The sequence below is a fragment of the Anopheles maculipalpis genome, chromosome 2RL, assembly GCF_943734695.1.
Source record: "Anopheles maculipalpis chromosome 2RL, idAnoMacuDA_375_x, whole genome shotgun sequence".
NCBI lineage: Eukaryota > Metazoa > Arthropoda > Insecta > Diptera > Culicidae > Anopheles > Anopheles maculipalpis.
Window position 1 is genome coordinate 28,735,719 of NC_064871.1, and position 19,186 is coordinate 28,754,904.

Below are 19,186 nucleotides of genomic sequence, written 5' to 3' on the forward strand. Positions count from 1 at the left end.
TTGAAGTTACCTAAAGTCGCATACTATTTTCAAGCTATTTATTCTAACGTAGCGATTAGGTCATCTCTGAAGGAACACAAAATTGCATCTTCTTCTTCTTGGCTTAACGACCCCTCTTCTTCGGTCACGCCGGCCATCGAATGGCTTGCTAGACTTACCGACACCTCGCAGTTAGATAGTCAGTTCTCACTACGGGGGGACGGTCCGGATGTCGCCTACACCACCGACCCCCCGGTGGTGCATCGGAAAGATAAAATTTTGTTTTGAAAAGGCCTCAATATTGGGAATGGCTACCTAAAACATCATCACGAGCAGCAGTTTCATAAGTTGTGTTTGTCTGCAATGAAAAATGTTTGACTAAGTTTTTCCAAAAAAAAAAAACGGAGTTTATTCGTTGGCCTCTTAATCTCATATGTACAATAGCAGGTGGTCTTAATCTATTGTCCAACGCTGAATAATTTGATAAAGTTTAGCAACATTAAAATCCAAAAATTTTAATCTAAATCTCTAGAAAAACCCCAAACAGGATCAAAATAGCATTATTCAAAACGGCTAATGAATTCTGCCTCCAAAATTAGAGCAAAGAATAAAATAACCTTAATAGATAGAGACTGTTGGAGATCTATTTCCTAATATAACAATTTTTCTAAAATGAAAATTTAAGAAATCAATAAAAATAGCATTTTACTAAGGTGTTGAATGTCATAAAATAAACGTTCCACTTTGTTTAATACAATAAATTATAAATGGGGGGCTTTGATGATTTTAATGATTTAACTGTTACAGTGTATCACGCAGTGCAAGAATGCTTCTCTTTGAAGTTTGCAATCATATATTGGAATCCTGCAATTAATAAGGAAAAACTTGCAACTCGATCTTCACAATCAGCTGTGGAAGCACTGTCGAGCATTTGATCCTTCTCTGTTAAACAGGCAAAATGGTACAATGTCTTCGGTGATGGTATGAGTTTATTTACAGTACCACGCTGTAAAGTCGTGAGCCCATTCCTTCCTATTCTATTCTTTGGCGATATCAGGTGATATAGATGACAGAGGTGTCTTTCTTCATACGGCAGGACGAGAAATCGAATCCCACCCCGCGACCGTTTCTCCGTACGCAAGACTCACTATCCGGCTATGTGTTATCGTTTAGTCTCGCGAGCCACTAGATGACCGGCTTGACCTATTAGATCGTTAACCATAGTCGAAGAACATAGTAGATAGACCCTTTAGGGCTTGACAGGTCGGCCGAACTCTACTTTCAGGCTATTCAGGCAGACTTTTCGCCCGTTTGTTTTACAGTTACTTATTCCACTTAGTCCACTATTACTTACGCAAATTCTTCAGTGACGTATCGAGCGCACAATACGCTTTGATTGAAATGTACTCGAAGTACGGCCAAACAGCTTAACGGAGAGGAGGGATATCAGTTTCTGTTACGTGTCAGACAACATCTTAACAACAACCCCAAACGCCAATGTCGGTTAATCGTCACTTTTCGCACATACCACACATTCACGAGGCAGATAATATCCGACCGAACAAGTTCCCAAAAATGCTGTCCATCATAACGCCTGGCCCACTGATCTTAGCTTCTTTTTCTACGATCAACGGCCAACACAGTTACCCGATGCTTTTTGGTTTGAATTTTCTTTTCTCGATCCTTCCCGCGACCAAACTTTCCGCACTTTCCATCCATTCCCCCGTTCACGTTCCCCGCTTCTCTGTGGTGGAATCCCCGCGCGAGTTCATTATGAACTCCACTTTTGGGAGGCACTCGAAACCGGAAGGGAGGGCTCGAAAACCAACATTATGTTTGGCGCCCATTGCTGCTCGGTTGCTGTCATGAATTTCGGTGTACTCGCTATGCCTGAGCACACACATACGTCGTGTGCTCTAACGAAAAGCAGCGAAAACGAAATCCCCATAGATGGAGATATCGGCGATCGGCGACAGTAATGGGGAGATAATGTTGAACTTTTGTTTATCCGTTGCCCCCGTACCGTACCCCACCAAACCATCGATTACCGGTGCGGGCAAGCTTCCGGATGGGAGGAGGAGCGAGGATTGGGAAGGGGTGAAAGAGGGAGCTCCGAGAAACACCGTACTCGAGTGGTCGCCGTCTAACGTCATGCGGGTTTTCAACCGATCCGAGACTGTGGACAACTTCAACCAGCCGCCAGGCAGACCACTCGATGAACCGTGGCTAGATTTGCTACCAGCCGAGATCTCCCTTCCTTCCCGCTCCATCACATATTGAGGTGGGGTTGGGTGACTGGTTGGGGTTGGGGCCAACCCAAACAGCAGGCGCAGCGTATTTCTCGCATAGATATTTAAAGATCGGTCGGTTTCAAAAACTGACCATAACTACCGCGATCAGCTGCGAGCTCAGCACCGAGACACCGCGTCGGGACTACCGGAACACCAAGCCGAACCAATTTGCTGCTGCAGAGAAGAAGTTGATTAAGATTCCTTTTGGTGCGCCAAGTGAGATACGGACGGACGTTTTACAGTGGTGTTGTGTCTTTGTTAAGGTGCTTAGGCAAAGGAACCAGTTACAGTTTTAGAGGAATTTAGTTAAATTAATACTCAAACCAACTTAGTAGCAGTGATACACCATGAAAATGGCATCGAAGATTGTAAGTAATGGCGGACAAAACGGTTTAAAAGTTCAATTTCCAAGTGTCGTTGGTGTCAATTTCAATTTCCAAAAGTGTCAAAAGGCTCATAACAAAGACTGTGAACAGAGCTACTTTAACGGTGAAAAAGGAACGGTTTGTGGACTGTTAGCTCGTGTCTTAAGTGTGAAAACGAAGGACTAAACTAGAGTGTGAAATTTTAGTAGCTGTTGTGCGTGGTTCTACTACTTCCAATTTCCTATCGTGAATGAAATTGTGCCCAAAGCATACGGATTATAAATTGTTCTTCTTTGCCAATACGATTACCTAGTGCACCCTTTGAGTGAGGGATTGACAGCACTCACTAATATCCCTCTACTGTTCTTCCCTCGAACAGGTTTTGGCCGCTTTTCTCATCATTACCATGCTTGTGTGTGCCTTTGATGCACTTCCTGTTCCAGATCATGCCAAGTGAGTATGCTGCTGAACGGTTTTAGGCTTTATCTAATGCCTAATGAATGCTCCCCATTCGTGACTCGTATCTCACAGAATTCGTATCCACGTGCCGATCAAGCATCACACTCATCTGCATACGAAAACCGTGGTAAAAACGGTACATGTCGGCATTCCGGTAAAGAACGTCAAAACGCACGACGATGAGCATGGTTGGGAGTATGGCAAGAAGAAGAAGGGCGCCTCCAGCTATCTGTCCTACATTTAGACAACCAGGACAGGATCACATACATAGAAACTGTGTGTGTGCACGCGCGCGCGGTTGCGTGTATTTAGGCGTTTGGAACCAAAAAATAGAATAATCAATAAATTATAGGTACTAATATGTAAGGCAATGTTTTATCACGTATGTAATGAAAGAAAATTTAATTTTACTTCTTTATGAAGAATAGAAATGGCACGCCAATGTGAGGTAAGTTGTTCTACATACGAGTGTACTTAAATATGAATTCAAAAAGAGTAACATGTTGATGGAGCTCCAAATAACCGATTCAATTGTGCAGTCACAAAATGTTACATTAAATATCAGCATTTTTTTTATAAATTTGAATAAATTTTTTCGAAGATAACATTAAAGTACATTAAAAACGGAAGTTTTGAATTTCCTATAACAAACGTCAAAAATATCTAGGTCATATTTATCTATATAAAATATTAATAATGTTTATTTAAAAGTTTGCTTACCAAATCTATCCAGAATATGTTTTAAGTCGACATGAGCAGCTCACCAGCTGACTTTATATCGACTAACTTTGGCTCAAAAATACTTCTAATGAAGATGGTAAAAGTTTATATTTCTTTTGAACATAATATAGATTTTTGTGTTTTAATTTAAACAACATATGGACCTTTCTACGAACTATTCTGACTTTTCAACTACGCGGTATCGGGGCAAAACTAATAAGTCATTTGATGGCCAGCATGACCTAATGAGTCGTTAAGCCCAGGAGAACAAGAATCCTAAATAACTATCCTGAATACAGACAAGGTTCGCTCAAAGTACAGCGTCGTCGTCATTCAAAAACCTTCTCTCGTCTGATGAAATCTTCAACGCCATCACTCCGTCTGGATTTGACCTATCAAGCATCCACCTAACAAGTCTAATTCGTTCTATATCTGTTAGATCAGCGAACGATCCATCTGTTTGCTGCTTATTTGATCTTCCACTCATTTTTCTTCTTGTTTTTGTCTCAACATGCCTTAGAAGTGTTAGCCAGCCTTTTATAATTCCCTAGTTGATTCTGAATTCGCAGTATGATCGTCCGTTAAGGATTTGGCACTCAATCCTGTCGTGTATAAGACTGACGCCGCTGGTCCATCAACACATACGGAGCATAAGTACTTCTGAGCTTCTCAAATTCGGCTCGTGCCTCAGATCATAAGCTTATGTTAGTGCTGGGAGTGTACAATTCCAGAGACTTTGGTTATTATAAAAATTGTAAAAACCTTGTTATTATTCAACGCATTTTCTTCATGGCTTCACGTCTTACTAAATCATGCTGGCCATTCTAATAGCTCATAAAATTTACTGATACCACCTTATTTGAATAATCAGTTCTCTCTAACGAGGAAAGATTCAGATTTGAACCCCGGTCCTGGCATGTGACAGGTCTTTGAGCCTCTAATTAAAGACGGGCACCGCTGTCGGCTCAATGCATGTAAAATATTAGAAATGCAAAGCATTAAAAAACTCATTTGCTTACGACTTATCAGAAGAACTATTTAATGGAATTATGAATCAAACATTCATCCATCTTAGTACCCTAAATTTAGTCATTAGATTTACATACAGAAAACCATGCATTCTGTGTGCATCAAAAACGGTATTTGTTTACATCCAGCAGCTGTCACACCGTACTTCAATATGGCGCACGAACATAAACAACATCTGAACCAACCTGTCACATTCCATATTGTTCTGTGCACTGTTCCTGTGCAAATCGAGCCAGTTGTGTTGTGTATTTTTGTTGATAGCAAGTCGGAAAAAAGACCCGTGCAAGCGGACTAAACTTTACCCCAACCATGGAGGAAGTGACCCCACGATCTAACGAACACTGGAAGCGGGTAAATTGCTTACATATCGATATCTTACCTTTGCGGATAGCGTGCTCAAGGCTTTGCTGGCATTCTACCCGCTTCTTCCTATCTATCTACGTCGTTCTTTATCAGTGATAAAAAATGTAATTTAAACACAATGCCTGATATGATTCATGAGTGCCAAGTAGATTGGAAAGACTGTGTCGTCATCTGGGCATAGGACGGGCAGATTCCTATGCAAAACGTGTAATCTTAAACGCGACGCACCATATTGTAGTTCTGAGCCGTGTCTGTGTTTGGTTTCTTCTACCGTTGAGCTCTGTGAAGGGAAAGAAGCCTTCCAAATGCACGGCACAGGTTTGATAGTCAAACAGGGCAAACATAAAAAACAAGTCATCATTTACTAGAACTTATATGTTACAAAATGGCGCAATGTTTTACATTGAAATCTACAAAAAAAAACTGATGAACCTTTTCCCTTACTTATTCGAGAACATTCTGTTTGCGCAATTTGCAGGCTTATCTTGGACCGCTGCCGGATGAGTTTCTGCGTGTTACGACAGCGCAAGACATTCAGGAAGTGTCCGATAGGCAGGCTGCTTTGGCCCTCCAAAGTTACCACAACACGTACACGCCACACATGGTAAGTGCTCGTTCACCCTTCATCAAAGAATTAGCGACCTATTGACTAATTCCGTTTTGCATTGTTTGCTACTCTGAAGGCACCTAACTTTGTCGGCCGGCTAAGCATCACCATTGCACAGGCTAAGCTGGTGAAAAACTACGGCATCACACGCATGGATCCGTACGTGCGCCTACGCGTGGGTCACTTTGTTTACGAAACGCAAACTGCACCAAACGGTGGTCGAAATCCACGCTGGAACCGTGTCATACACTGTCAGCTTCCAGCCGGCGTCGAGTCGATTGCGCTCGAAATCTATGACGAGTGTAACTTTTCCATGGACGAATTGATAGCGTGGGCCGAAATTCGTATCCCACAGTCGGTGTTGCGTGGCGAAACGCACGAAGATTGGTACCCATTGAGCGGCAAACAAGGCGAAGGGCTCGAGGGCAGTATCGATATGGTGATGAGCTTTAATGTAAGTATCCGGCCGGCCGGGTTTTGTCTGCCACTGGTGTTAATACCTTCCACTTGCAGAACATGGTCGTCCAGCCGCGCATGATACAAACCAATGCACCGGTCGTGTTGGTACCGAACGTGGCCACCGGCACCCCGATGCCTGTGTTTGTTGCTCCGAATCAACCGCAGGTGGCAAGGCCACCACCTCCCGTGCTTTCCGACGACGATCTAACTCGCATTCACGAGATGTTCCCGCAGATCGATAAGGAGGTGATTAAATCGGTCGCCGTAGCCAACAACCAAGACCGTGACGCAGTCATCAATGCCTTGCTGCAGATGAGCAGTTAGATTTGGGAAACGATAAGCAAAGCATGATAGCAGATAAGATGATAATGATGCTCTTAAGACCGAACGCATTTGACAGTGCTCCCGTGCACTCGGCAGCTTGGGCAAGTTTATTAAACCTTCCAATAATTTTTGTTGTTTATGTTAATAATTACAAAAGCTTCTAACTGTGTATTTAATAAATGTACGCTAGGCATATATTACTTTCCAACGCAAAATTTGTGTGAGGTTAACTGTTTCCATTTTCTGTTGAATATCACCAAACTTAAAATGTTCGTCGTGTGAAGTAGCGATGTTAAGAAGAAACAATTGGGTGAAATTTAGCTTGATAAGCCTACAATGAGAAGAGTAATTAATGTACTTTTTTTAAGATCTTTAGCAAATTAATCAACATAAACAATGGGTAAAAATTTCAAAATTGGTTCTTCTGGCACATTTATAGTGTTCCTTGCAGAAAGCTACAAATGTCCGATATTTGACATTGCTCTGGCAGCAAGAAAGTGTTCGTGTGCGTGCAGCTTCAGCTGCTTCTGATCCGAGCGGTTGATTTTTGACGCAAAGATCGAAGTAAACAACAACTTACCATTTTTGCCGCCATCGCTTTACTCATCCACAATTAAGCGTAGAATTGTGTGATAAAACCGTAAAAATGATACGAATATCTGCGTTGAACGAGGAAGAAACGGACGAGGAGAGTAACACATCCGATACCGAGCTAATCGTCACGAAAGAAGCCGAGGTATGGTGGTTTAAATGATTTGGTACTTTCGCTTGCTTGAGAAGTGTTTAGTAATGTGTGTCGGCTTTTTCCATTTACCCACAGGAAACCATTGCCATCTCTGAGTATGTGCGGGCGCTGCAGATGAAAAAGGAGAACCGACAGCAAGATGCACTGGAACTGTTGCTGGAGCTGTTGGATACTCAAGTCATCCACGATGTGCGTACATTAACATTCGCCTACCGTTCCCGGCTTTATCCGGCTTCTTTTTACCTTCGCTTTTAACCATTGCTTTATGTTTTAGGTTACATCCACCCAGGCGGACAATAAACTGTTCGCCGTTAAGTACAACTGCTATCGTAACATTGGACTCATCTACGAAGAGCAAGGAAAGGAACATCTTGCGATGGAATTCCTTATGAAGGCAATGGATCTGGATGAAACGGATGTGTATACCATGTCCCGTTTGGCACATATGGCACTCAAAACTGGCCACCTGCAAATTTCAAAAATGTATTTCGAAAAGTGTCTGAAACGCAATCCTAACCATTGGCCCAGCATGGAAGGACTGCTGAGGGTGTTTTGTAGCGCTTCAAACGTGGTCGAAGCGTATGGATGGGCCAGCCAATGCCACCGAAAGGATACGCGCAACAAGCTGTACATTGATGTGGTGAGAGCGATTAGGGAACGGTTTAAATCCACACTACCGTATCTGGATACCGTGTTCACTGTGACACCGTCGTTCGATTTTTCCGAGGAAGAGAAACACCGGCCTCTGGCAGCTGCGTTGGAAACGTTTGACGAGCTGTTTAAACCATGTCCGGCGGCGGATGAGGAACCAGATTTTACCGTGATGCCGGAAACGTTGCGAAATGTAATGAAAATAGATGATCTTAGCTTCGAAACGATCGGCAATGTGCTGGTGAGGTTGAACGAACTGATGGAGGAGCTAGATTTGGTAAGTGGATTGGAATTGAAATATAAATATGCTTCAGTAAGCTAAATTTATTAAACTCCACAGCGATGTGTGTTCATGGTGGACACGGATGAACTGTTCTGTGAGCACAAGGTGCCAAAACCGGAACAAGTCGAAGAAGATGTGCAGAAGTCACCGGACCCAACAGAATGTGCCGTAGACCAGTCCTTGGTGAAGGATGACAGTCGAATGGAAGTAGAAGAGGAAGAAGTGTGTGGTGGTGAGTGATATATTCCGCTTTTATACTATGTTATTGGCATATGAGCGAAATGTTATTTTAAACCCCTCTACAGAAGAAGCAAATGATGTTGGTGGCATGGGGGTCAAAAGCAATGACGAAACGAATGGCAATGGTACATCTGCTGCTGATAGTGCTGATTCGGGTGTTGGTAAGTTGGCTTGTGTGCCAAAACTATTCAAACAGTCCAGCACCATTATCGATCGTGCTTTTTCCATCAGATGCTAACGAGCAAGCCAAAAACCGAGCCCGTCGAACAAGGCTTGGAGCCGAGCTAAAAATTCTCGAGCAGTGGGGCTGGCACAAGAACCGACGGTCGACACGCAAGAAAAGTGCACTGGAAATGAACGATCCAGTTGATGCAACGGTGGATTCATTCTTCAAACAAGCCGTTAAACAACATCTGTCGTAAGTGTGGCAAAGCTTTGCTTGCTTTCCTTGCAAATAATAACAGTTTGTAAATAATTTCTTTTAGAGAGGACTTGCGTTTTGAAGATTCTCCCTTTGTACCGGATATCCGCACAGAATCACCAAGCGATCAATCAAAGCGGCCAGCCGAATCTTCCTTAGGACATTCCACCAGCACCGAACCATCATCCACTGTTACGCAGCAAAATTTCTGCAGTGAATGCAATGTGGATAGTTTTGTTACTGAAATGAAGGTATTCGTGCGTGTGGAATATTCCCCACAAATTCACACTAAATTTTGTTTTCTATCTCCTGAATGGTCTAAAGCAAAGTGACATTGATGTGTACGCGTTGATGTACGGATTTTTGGCACACGTCTCTAAATCGTGGGGTGTCGCGATGAAACCGGAATTACGCACGCTTTACTTGAAGGTGCATTCACATTTCACACAGTACACCGATTATGACTCGTGGAATCAATTGTCCGAGGATCGACTGGAGGTGATATTTCAAATCACACTGTTCCATCTCGAGCTAAAGCTGGATTCTGGTTTGGCGCAGGACAGTGAACAATCGCAAAGGTAATCTAATGCTTACTAATCAAAAATGTTTTGTGCAGTGGTCTGAACATTTGTCTAAGTGGGTAATAGCTTCCTGGACAAGATGCTGTTCACCTATGAGACAAATCTATTTTATGGTGACAACCTGTCATTGAAACTGCCAACTGATTTCAACAGAGATGATATATATTTATATAAATATATATATATATATATATATATATATATATATATATATATATATATATATATATATATATATATATATATTCACTTGAGTACCTCAGGTCCTTAGTCCTCTATTCTTTATCCTTTTTATTAACAATGGTAGTACCTAAACTCTTCTTCCAATGACTGTACTGTCTGTACTGTCGACTTTACATCTCATGTAATGTTAGCGGCGGTAGCAGCACTTCACACGGCAGGATCGTATATTCTGCCTATCTTTGTTAACGAGTTTATTTTTATCTAATCCCTATCGAGGATCTCAATCTATGGCATAATGTGAGCCTCATCTTATCAAACCATATATAGTCAATGCTCACAAAGGCTTGGAAACTGTTTGATGTGTCTGTTTTGGGTGAAGAAAATTGAAGAGCCGTAGTGAAAGAGTAGAATATTCCAGGTAACAAAACCCCTTCAACAAGATCCACTGGACGAGAAAGCCTGTTAGTAATTTCACCAATTCTCTATGACTAAAGCTACTAAAGCTTGTTTTCGATAATCTCGTTGCCCTCGACCAAAATGCTTATTGACGTTGAAGATACAAAAATTAAAGTATATTTCCTTCTCTTATTACAGTGTGTTCGATCAGTTTGATGAGGAAGTGTTCCATCGCTGTCGGTTCTATGTAGACAGTTTACCGACCCAGCAAATAGTAACTGTTTATCGCATTCGATTGCTGTGGATTTCTTACATTCTGCACTGTAGTATGCAAAAGTTCGATCAAGCTCTAGATAATCTTTATTTGGTAATAAGAATAGCGATTTTCTTTCATTGCGTATTTTTAAGAATTTTATCATATAATTAATCTATTTCTCTCCTTTGCTTTATCTCTCTCTCTCTCTCACACACACAACGAAGCTTTCCGAGCTTGTCGAAGCACCAGGTGAAGCATCCATCGAGCTAAACTTTCCAAACCAGCGAGCAAACACAAGCATCAGCAAAAGCTCCGTTCACGAACTGATCGGAGAAACGGAACGCAAGTTGCGCATTGCTCGTGTTAAACGCCACTATGACAGCGGAGAACATGAGCCTGTGGTCGCAATACTGAAAGATACACTACACTACTACACCTCCGCTGTGAATCCGGACGAATCGATTCTTGGTCTCACGATTCAAACACAAATGTTACTGGAATCGCTTTGGAGTATGGCCGAAATGGAGGTAAGCGTGGCCCCGAAATTTCGTCGATCATTTACTTCAATAACGTATGACGTGTTGTTTTAGGAATGTTTTCTCTGGTCGGAAAAATCTTTCACCTACTCCGTCCAGCAGTTCATGACCGCACCGGTACAGCACGATAGCCGAAAGTCACGCATGTGGGCTAACAATATAAACTTTTCGCTGCTCTACATGGAATCCATAATCAAGCAGGAAGGAGTAGCTATAAGTACGCTTTTGCGGTGCTTCTCGTTTAGGGACTTGGTAAATAAGCGAACTTTATCTCTATTTTTCCAGTCGATGTTCTCGGTAAAAATCTATCCAGACTTATCCAATCGTTACATCGCATGCTCACACACCAGCTCGATCCTAGTGGGGAGAAAAATTACACCGCTCAGCTTTGTCTAATCGAATGTTGGAGAGCTTGGATCGTGCTTTACTATGTTTTGGAACGGTAAGCTTGTGTTATCCCCCGAGTTGCGCTTTATCCAATACATCACACAACCCCTTTTCCTTGTAGACAAGATGATATGGACTGTTCAGTAAAGCTGAATCGGCAACCCGCTATTGCTGATCCAAACGGAACGCTAGAAATGGAGCCAGAACGTCTCTGCAATTCAATTATGATGTGTTTCGTGGCACACGAGCTACTGGGGAAGTGAGTCCTATTTATTGCGCTTTCTTTTATTCATTAATACCGATGTTTATTACCCATATTAGGAAAAACTGGTGCTCAAGAGGCGACAGTGGGTTACTGTTTCACACACTCGATGTCGTTGTGCCGAAGATTCGTTCCCCCATGTTGGAACCATTTCGGGAAATTTTGAATGAATATCTCGAACAGGTGACGTATTGTTTGTACGGATATCCACAGAAACGGCCCCGGCACCGGCATATACAGGACCACTGTGCTGTGCAAGTATCACTTACCTGGGAGCGAGCGATTCAGCTGTTTGATCTCTATCGTCCTGATAGCCTGCCAGAATTTAACTCCTACAAGTAAGTGCGACGTAGTGATATAATTTGTAGTGTTTTACGTTTACTGAGCAGTATAATGAAAGGCACGAAAGGAGCGAAAGGAACAAAAAGAACAAAAAGAAAGAAGGGAACGTAACGACCGAAAGGTACCGAATATGCAATAAGAATGAAAGGGATTAAAGAACAAAAGAAACGAATGAACGAAATGAACGAAAGGAACGAAATAAGCGAAACGAACAAAAGGGGTGAAACGAACGAAAGGAACAAATGGAACAAATAGAAGGAAAGGAAGAGAAAATGATTGAGATTCAAATTTCGAACCTGGTACAAATCTGCGTCCAGACCTCGGATTTTTGACACTCAAAATTTTTTTGGGGTGCAAAAAGAAACAAAATTGATTACTCATTGAATTCCCTTCCAAAATTTCCAGACTGGAATCCATTTCCACCGATATGGAGGCACTCCTACAGCGCATCATTCTGCTCATACCGCGTGAAATCAACATCATGAAACTCTCCCGCCCGATATCCGAGTTTATCGATGGCAAGGGCAATACACTGCCCGAGGCGGCCAACATTCTGCAGAGCGAAGTGAAACCAATTTTCTATCTGTTGGCTGATTTTTACTTTAAAAGTCGTGATTTTACACGTGCGATCCGGTACTACGTAATGGATTTGGCCCTGGAACCATCGCGCTTCGATTCGTGGGCTGGAATTTCACTCTCCAAAGCGAGCAAGGTCGAAACGAAGCTCAACTCGACTGAAACAATGCCGTAAGTAATAGGGATAGGATGTAGGAGGAACCATCGCATATCTGATGGACCCGTTTGTCGTGTGTTACAGATTGCAGGAATTTCTCGACGAAACTGACAATGGTATGAAGTGTTTCGATCAGTGTTTGCAGCTAAACGAAGAAGATTCACAGCTGTGGATTGAGTACGGATCGTTTGCGTACAACATTCATTCGTTCTGCTCGCGCAGCTTAAAGCTTCTCAGCGATACATTGTCTATGGAGAGGTAAAATGTTTCTAAAATGTCTGCCTAAACAGTCAGCATACATTTCTTACGTTTCCATTTCCATTTCCCCTTATCCCAGTTTCGCATTGGTTGAAACGCATAAGGAGCGCTGTCTGGATATAGCATTTACATGCTTCAACAAGGTGAGTCTGATCAAGCTGTCGCACAGCAATGCAGCCGGTGACATGATCGATGAGCAGCCGATACAACCGAACCAAGAGAATGGTCACAATCACGAGGACGAAATATGGCTGCATCACTACATGCTCGGTAAAATAGCGGAAAAGAAGAAGGAACATCCGGCCGTCTATCTGACGCATTACCTCAAATCCGCTAAATATCTGTACGAATGTAACGCAACCTATCCAATCAAGATCAATCACAGCAGTCCCTCGCAGCTGGCGATCGAAGCGTTGGAGATATTTTACCGCATCAATGCGGCCATTATCAAGTACGTGGAGCAACATTCGCCGATAAATAAAAAAACGTCCCGGCTGTTTGTGCGCACCCTGAAGGAGCTATCGATCAGTCCGTTTGCGGTGAATCGTGCTAAAATAAATGAAAACATGCTCAAGCGAAAGATCTCCCCGAACGGGAACAACAGTGGAACGAATCCAGGAGGTACGATGGATATGGACGTTCCGGTAGGTTCTCCTAAAGTTTCTAAAGCTGCCGAAGTGCAAGCAGCTGCAACTGTTCCGGCAGCATCGGATACTGGGGCTGCTGGGGAACAACAGACAGAATCAGCTACGATTGTTTCTGTAAACAGTCCACAGCCACAGGAACCGAAACCGGGACCGAGTGATGTTCAAGTGGTGGAAGACGTAGAAAACGTTCCTTCGCCAGTCTCTGCGTCCGGTCAGATGCCTGCTCGTGCGCTGGAACATCTGCGCGTGGAGGAAATTAAGCAGCTAGGTGATCTGCAACATCCATCGTTACGTCGTGGATCACAGGAAAGTGCAGTTACGTCCACTACTACCACGACAACGACCACCACCAGCACTTCTTCGTCGAGCAGCGATTCGTCCGACAGTGATTCGGATACATCTTCCGATTCTGACAGTGACAGTACGTCGACGGACGATGAACTCATTGTAAGTATAATGGGATGGAGAATATATATATTCATTAAACATATGCTCATTTGAAACACTTTCTAGAACCAGCAACCGATCAACCCAACGCAACGGGACACTATTTTCAAGCTGTGCATTAAAAATCTGGAAGAGTGCATAACTCGCTTCCCGGAGCATTATAAATCGATGTACCGTCTCATACACCATTTCATGCATGCGCCCGGTTCAACAAAGTCTTTCGAGAGTGCACGCCAACTGCTGCTTGGCACCTATCGTACCACGCTCGGTAATCAAATACCAGGACTGTTCACGGAACGAAAGTCGACCAATTTCTTTAACGTAACTATCGATTTTATGGCTGTTTAAAATAGTAACTATACAATTCATTATTGGTTTTTATATTGCTTTGCAGGGTTTATGGAGAATTCCTGCATCGGATATTGATCGGCCGGGTAATTTTGCATCGCACATTTCAAAGTGTGTGATTGTGCTGATGGAAACGTTGAAGGAATTTTCCGAGTACGATACCCTGCTGGAGTTGGCACTGCAGCTACAGCGAACGCCGGAACCGGACAAGTAAGTGGTTATTTTCGGTTTTGGGCGACGTGTTTTAGATGCGTGCCACCAAAAAAGATGTTCTACTGTAATGAGTAGTTAATAGTGAATAGGATGGAGCAGCACACGGATTGCACGATATATCTTCTACAGGCTCTCTAGAATTTTAGGTTACACTATCTGAGGTAGTCAAGTCTCTCGTAATTTTAAGTATTTGGTACCAGTGATCAGGATACCAGGCTCATGCGCAACCAAAAAGGGGCTTCCAAAAGGAGCCAACCTATGTGGATCACTTTGCCAAAATTGACCTACAATATCGCTGTCTTCCAAATTTTATCATCGATTCCTCTCTTTCATCGATTCCAATCCCCAATCCCATTTTGGGAGAAATCTAATGACTTTTAGTCACTTGGTACAGTAAAACACAGCTCATCCTTCTATCCATCCATCCATCCTTTTATATAAAACACAGTAATCCATTACTAATAAAAACGATCCTCAATCCTCTAGGAAATACTTAAATGATTACGAACGCAAAGAGTTGGTCCAGCAAGCGATACTGTTCTGTGTGCAAGTGTACCGAAGCCTGTTCAAGAAGCATTCCGACGTGCGCAACGACACCGAACTGCTCTCGCTCATGGTCGACATGTACAAAGCGTACCGTAAGATCACAAAACACATGCAAGCGAAGGAGTCAATGTTTGCAACTGCACTGATCGATGCGTATCGGGTGTTTGTTAGCGATAAGGTCCCGAAATTACCGGACAATGTTAATTTGCTCGATTTAGCTGTAAAGCTGTGTACGTACGAGATGAACTACCGCAAAATGCAAGAAAAGCAGCAGCAAGCAAATGCTAGCAGTGGATCAAACTCAGCAACGTCCGGAGCTGGAGCTACCGGGGCGGGTAATGGTGGTAATGGTGCGAAAGCGATGCTAACTAGCGGTGAACTTCCGACAACGATGTTTGTACCGATGCAACCGATATCTGCGGTAAGTATGGTAAAAATGCGCATGAAGAGTGGCCATATTAAATTATCCCTAAATCTACTCGAAACAGAACTTTATTCCCGGTCTTACGAGACAAAATCGACGCCTGGGGGTAACGAAAGCATCATCCACCGCTTCTGCTGCACCACCAACGTCGACGGTTTCAGCTAACGAACAGCCAAGCAGCGTTCAGCAGCCTTCTTATCCTGCAACACAACAATACGGACAAAGCGCAATGACTAGTATGATGTCGGAACTTTCGTCGCGGGTTACCATCACGCCAATTATGCATGATACCGTATCATCCTCAGCGGTCGGTACTAGTTCTAATAAAGTCACAGCAGTGGCTTCTTCGTCTGCTACGGTCGTATCAACGACAACGGCGAAATCTGTCGGATTTTCCTCAACATCATCTACAAATGATCTGCTTTTGCCACTACCATCTTTGCCCTCGGTTACACCATCAACTGTAGCGTCTACCTCTTCAGCAACCGGTGCCGTCAACTCTTCCACTTTGTACCAGCAATATCTGAAACTGTTTAGCCAAATTCCAAATATTGCCGCGATCGGTAATAATCCGATGATGACGGCCGCATTTACCGAGTATCTAGGTAAACTGTATTAAATTATTTTCCTTTCAGTTTTGTTTTTACAAATTTTAATTCTAATTTTTCTTTACTGAAAATTTCATCACACAGCTGCTTTTAAAATTCAAAGCCAGAAAGCGGCGCTTTCCCCAAGCACTGATCGTAGCACTTCCACACCTTCTCCACTGCCTGTTCCCATGTCGTTGGGTTTGCCGAAAGGTCAGCTGATCGGTTCCGGTGGTAAAGATTACAATACGGCCAGCAGCAGCCAGCTAACCACTGCTAACACAGCCGCCGGTGGAAGCAAAAAACCTTCTTCCGGCGCAAAATCGTCTGCCAGCAGCACTGTCACTTCCATGACTGGTGAGCAACATCATCAGCAGCTAGCTACCATTACGCTCACGCCCATGTCCACACTCACCGGTAATGCTCCACTGCCAACGAAGAAAGATGCCCGCGTGTCCTCACCATTCGGTGGAATGTCACAGCGTGTATCTTCACCATCTCCAATTCTTACCATTACACCATCGGATGGACCAATACCTGCACGGAAACAAGACCCACCGACCGGGGGACGTAAAATAAAGGGTAAAAAAGCGGGCACAGGACAGCAAACACGCCCATTACCTTATAGTCGATCGATACCTACGCATCAATCGAACACCACCACCATACCGCAGCTAGGTGTTCCTGGACTATCTATCGAACCCGTGATGGGACCGCTGATGCAACCCATCGGTGGCAAAGCTTCCGGATCGGCAACAAACACTGGCCGAACGGATAAAACACTCACCGCCGGTTTGTTTGATGCTGCAGTGCCGAAAGATTTACTAGCGTCTTACATGGAACTGTTGCAAAAGTATCCCCACATGGCACGCTCGTGGCTGATGAGCATGAAGGGAGGAACCGGCGTGGCACAGTCCACTGTTCCTGGACCATCCCAACAAGCACCGGCTGGACGAAAACAATCGGCTAAACAGTCCAACAAAGCAGCTACCACCCTAGCAATGCACACATCAATGGCAAATATGGCCGCAACCGGTAATCAACCGGTGGGTGGGAATCGTTTCGCATCATCAAGTCCTACAGCGGGAATACCACGAATCAGTGCGACAATAACACCGGTACCGACGGGACCTAGCTATCCGTCCACCGACAGTTACAACAGACAATCTTCGGCAATGATCGGTAGTGGTTCGGGGGGTGGTGCTAGTACCTCCTCCTCCTCTTCCTCCTCAATCTCATTGCATCCGATGGGTGTTGTTGGGTAAGTCGATGTCGCTATGGAAAAGTATCTGTACTACAACTTTTTCCCCTTTTCGCTGTTATAATTCCCAGACCGAACCAGCAACAAGCAAAAACGTTGCAGCAAAAGCTTGCCGAACGGCAGAAAGCGAATAAAGCGCGCGAAAGTGAAGGTGCCGGTGGTGGATCGGGCACCACCACCACCACAGCCACAAAACCGAAACCACCAGCAGATGATCCAATGGATGTGATCGTGCTCGAATGATCGTAACCGAAATCGTCGTTTAATGTGGCTTCTGGGTTGCTATAGCTCCCCAGGCAGGTTCGCTAACATGTTGGATCATTAACCAACCATTAATCGTAGCAATAATTGCTTAGAAACTGCCAATATATTTAAAAAAAATGCAACTGAATTTTATATTTCTCTCGGGGGTTTTATGCCTAAATGGTGCTACCCGATGGTTGTGTGGCTTGCCGAATGTGCAGTTCAATCCACTCCGGTACAACCATCGATCAATAAGGGTTTTGGCACTATTTGCCGTCTTAAATGAATAGATGAAAGGAATGAAATATGAGTATAATGGCAAAGATGTAAACCCTGGATCGTTAACGTTAGGCAATACAGCCAGATTTGCTATACAAAAGAAGCACAAGGATCGAGCGAGGCCCTATGATTGGCCTTCGTGACGTCGATGCAAACATTCTTGATCGATTTCTGACAAATTGTTGAATTGAGCTCGAGGTCCGGGGTGGAAAACTCAGACATCAGAATGTACTTCCAACTGCTAGGAACAACACATCTATTTACCACTTGCACAATACTTAATTTTTTTAAACTTCCAAACTGAATCAGTCGTACGACTGATATACAATCGAAAGATCGCTTACGTAGTTCCAAGGGGGAGTTCCAGTGTTCACACGGTCGGTTCCTTTTAGTCCCAAATATTTGCCAAGTTAAGGCATCTTTTCCAAAGGTTGATCTATCTTCCGCAACCTTTTTTAACCTCGTTCTTTCAATGCAAATATACCTACACATCCGAGACAGTCCTTTCAGTTTAAAGCTAGAGCTTAAGGGGCGTTTTTTTTCTTTGTGGGCCCCTGTGGGCTGTGTGTAAGGTGGACATAACATTCTAACTAAAGATTAATTACAGCTTAAGAATTCCATAGAATACCAGTGAACAATCTAAGACCCAGGAACTCCGGGTGATATTTTCCATATGCCATGGGGTCAAGATCCGGGGATATAATTTCACTGATGACCAACTCATCAACCAGTTTGCTGCACAATATCTAGGGCGTTCTTGCGTACACTTTCTTCTTTTTTAGCTTTACAAACTAAAGAGGCTTTTCTAGTACAGCGAACATCCCCAACAGCAGTATATAGAACTTGTCCAGGAATTCTTCTAAGTACATTCTTCTTGTTGAACACGGCTGACAGGTTATTAGGTTATATTTGAAGTAGTCTGTATCGCAGAGGCGAATTTGAGTATTGAAACTGCAACTGTTTTTTTTGCTGCATTTGTTCAGCTAGAGATGAGAATACTATAAAACGTAGTGCTGTAGTGATATTTTTCATACCAGAGTAATTGATCACCACCACCACACCGGTTCGATTCGATCGATTTTCGATTTATTCCGCTTGTTTAATTTGTGATGAGAAAAAAGGTATTCGCCCGCGCGCGTGTGTTTGTTACTGTGGCCACCTTTGGCTATTCCGGCGGGTCGGGGTTTCGCGCTCAACAGTACCCTCCCCCCTGGCTGTACATAAATATTTCGATTCGGGTCCAAAAACAACGGATGCTTTCCTCTTGTTGGCGTTATCCACCTTCCCCCCCCCCCCCCCTCCTCCCTTTCCTGTGTCTATC

At 43.5% G+C, this 19,186-nt stretch overlaps 4 protein-coding genes across 5 annotated transcripts in view; 3 read left to right on the plus strand and 1 right to left on the minus strand.

The window, feature by feature from the left end:
• The window catches only part of LOC126558773 (toll-interacting protein-like), a 67,310-nt gene extending 60,523 nt beyond the window's left edge, over window positions 1-6,787 (plus strand). Inside the window, exons 2-5 of one of the 2 annotated variants that reach the window (XM_050214837.1) lie at window positions 5,131-5,194; window positions 5,685-5,810; window positions 5,890-6,267; window positions 6,327-6,787. In XM_050214837.1, the coding sequence (XP_050070794.1) occupies window positions 5,153-5,194; window positions 5,685-5,810; window positions 5,890-6,267; window positions 6,327-6,596 (816 nt within the window). In that variant the 5' untranslated portion in view covers window positions 5,131-5,152 and the 3' untranslated portion in view covers window positions 6,597-6,787. Of the gene's footprint in view, window positions 1-5,071; window positions 5,195-5,684; window positions 5,811-5,889; window positions 6,268-6,326 lie in introns of those variants that run through there. The other variant, XM_050214836.1, reaches the window with a different exon arrangement.
• The window catches only part of LOC126558239 (TBC1 domain family member whacked), a 263,712-nt gene that overhangs the window by 204,877 nt on the left and 39,649 nt on the right, over window positions 1-19,186 (minus strand). The window lies entirely within an intron of this gene.
• On the plus strand, window positions 2,584-3,338 carry LOC126559542 (uncharacterized). The gene is made up of 3 exons (XM_050215711.1): window positions 2,584-2,638; window positions 3,015-3,088; window positions 3,167-3,338. The coding sequence occupies exons 1-3, from the start codon at window positions 2,618-2,620 to the stop codon at window positions 3,336-3,338; spliced, it is 267 nt and encodes an 88-aa protein (XP_050071668.1). The 5' UTR covers window positions 2,584-2,617.
• LOC126556581 (calcineurin-binding protein cabin-1-like) lies at window positions 7,229-17,586 on the plus strand. The gene is made up of 23 exons (XM_050211908.1): window positions 7,229-7,332; window positions 7,417-7,530; window positions 7,616-8,269; window positions 8,333-8,507; window positions 8,581-8,676; window positions 8,747-8,933; window positions 9,001-9,187; window positions 9,261-9,514; window positions 10,295-10,463; window positions 10,577-10,879; window positions 10,943-11,105; window positions 11,174-11,330; window positions 11,397-11,534; window positions 11,597-11,875; window positions 12,285-12,626; window positions 12,697-12,870; window positions 12,950-13,964; window positions 14,031-14,285; window positions 14,359-14,522; window positions 15,012-15,492; window positions 15,560-16,100; window positions 16,188-17,343; window positions 17,415-17,586. Exons 1-23 carry the CDS (start codon window positions 7,243-7,245, stop codon window positions 17,584-17,586), a joined length of 7,266 nt encoding a protein of 2,421 aa, XP_050067865.1. The 5' UTR covers window positions 7,229-7,242.

Excerpts from the sequence above, each read along its gene's own strand:
- LOC126559542 (XM_050215711.1), top strand. The coding sequence starts at position 2,618 with ATGAAAATGGCATCGAAGATT. Across the intron at positions 2,639-3,014 it reads TGAAAATGGCATCGAAGATT|GTTTTGGCCGCTTTTCTCAT; the intron begins GTAAGTAATGGC and ends TCCCTCGAACAG. Across the intron at positions 3,089-3,166 it reads CCTGTTCCAGATCATGCCAA|AATTCGTATCCACGTGCCGA; the intron begins GTGAGTATGCTG and ends CGTATCTCACAG.
- LOC126556581 (XM_050211908.1), top strand. The coding sequence starts at position 7,243 with ATGATACGAATATCTGCGTTGAACGAGGAAGAAACGGACGAGGAGAGT. Across the intron at positions 9,188-9,260 it reads GTTTTGTTACTGAAATGAAG|CAAAGTGACATTGATGTGTA; the intron begins GTATTCGTGCGT and ends AATGGTCTAAAG. Across the intron at positions 16,101-16,187 it reads CGCATTTACCGAGTATCTAG|CTGCTTTTAAAATTCAAAGC; the intron begins GTAAACTGTATT and ends TTCATCACACAG.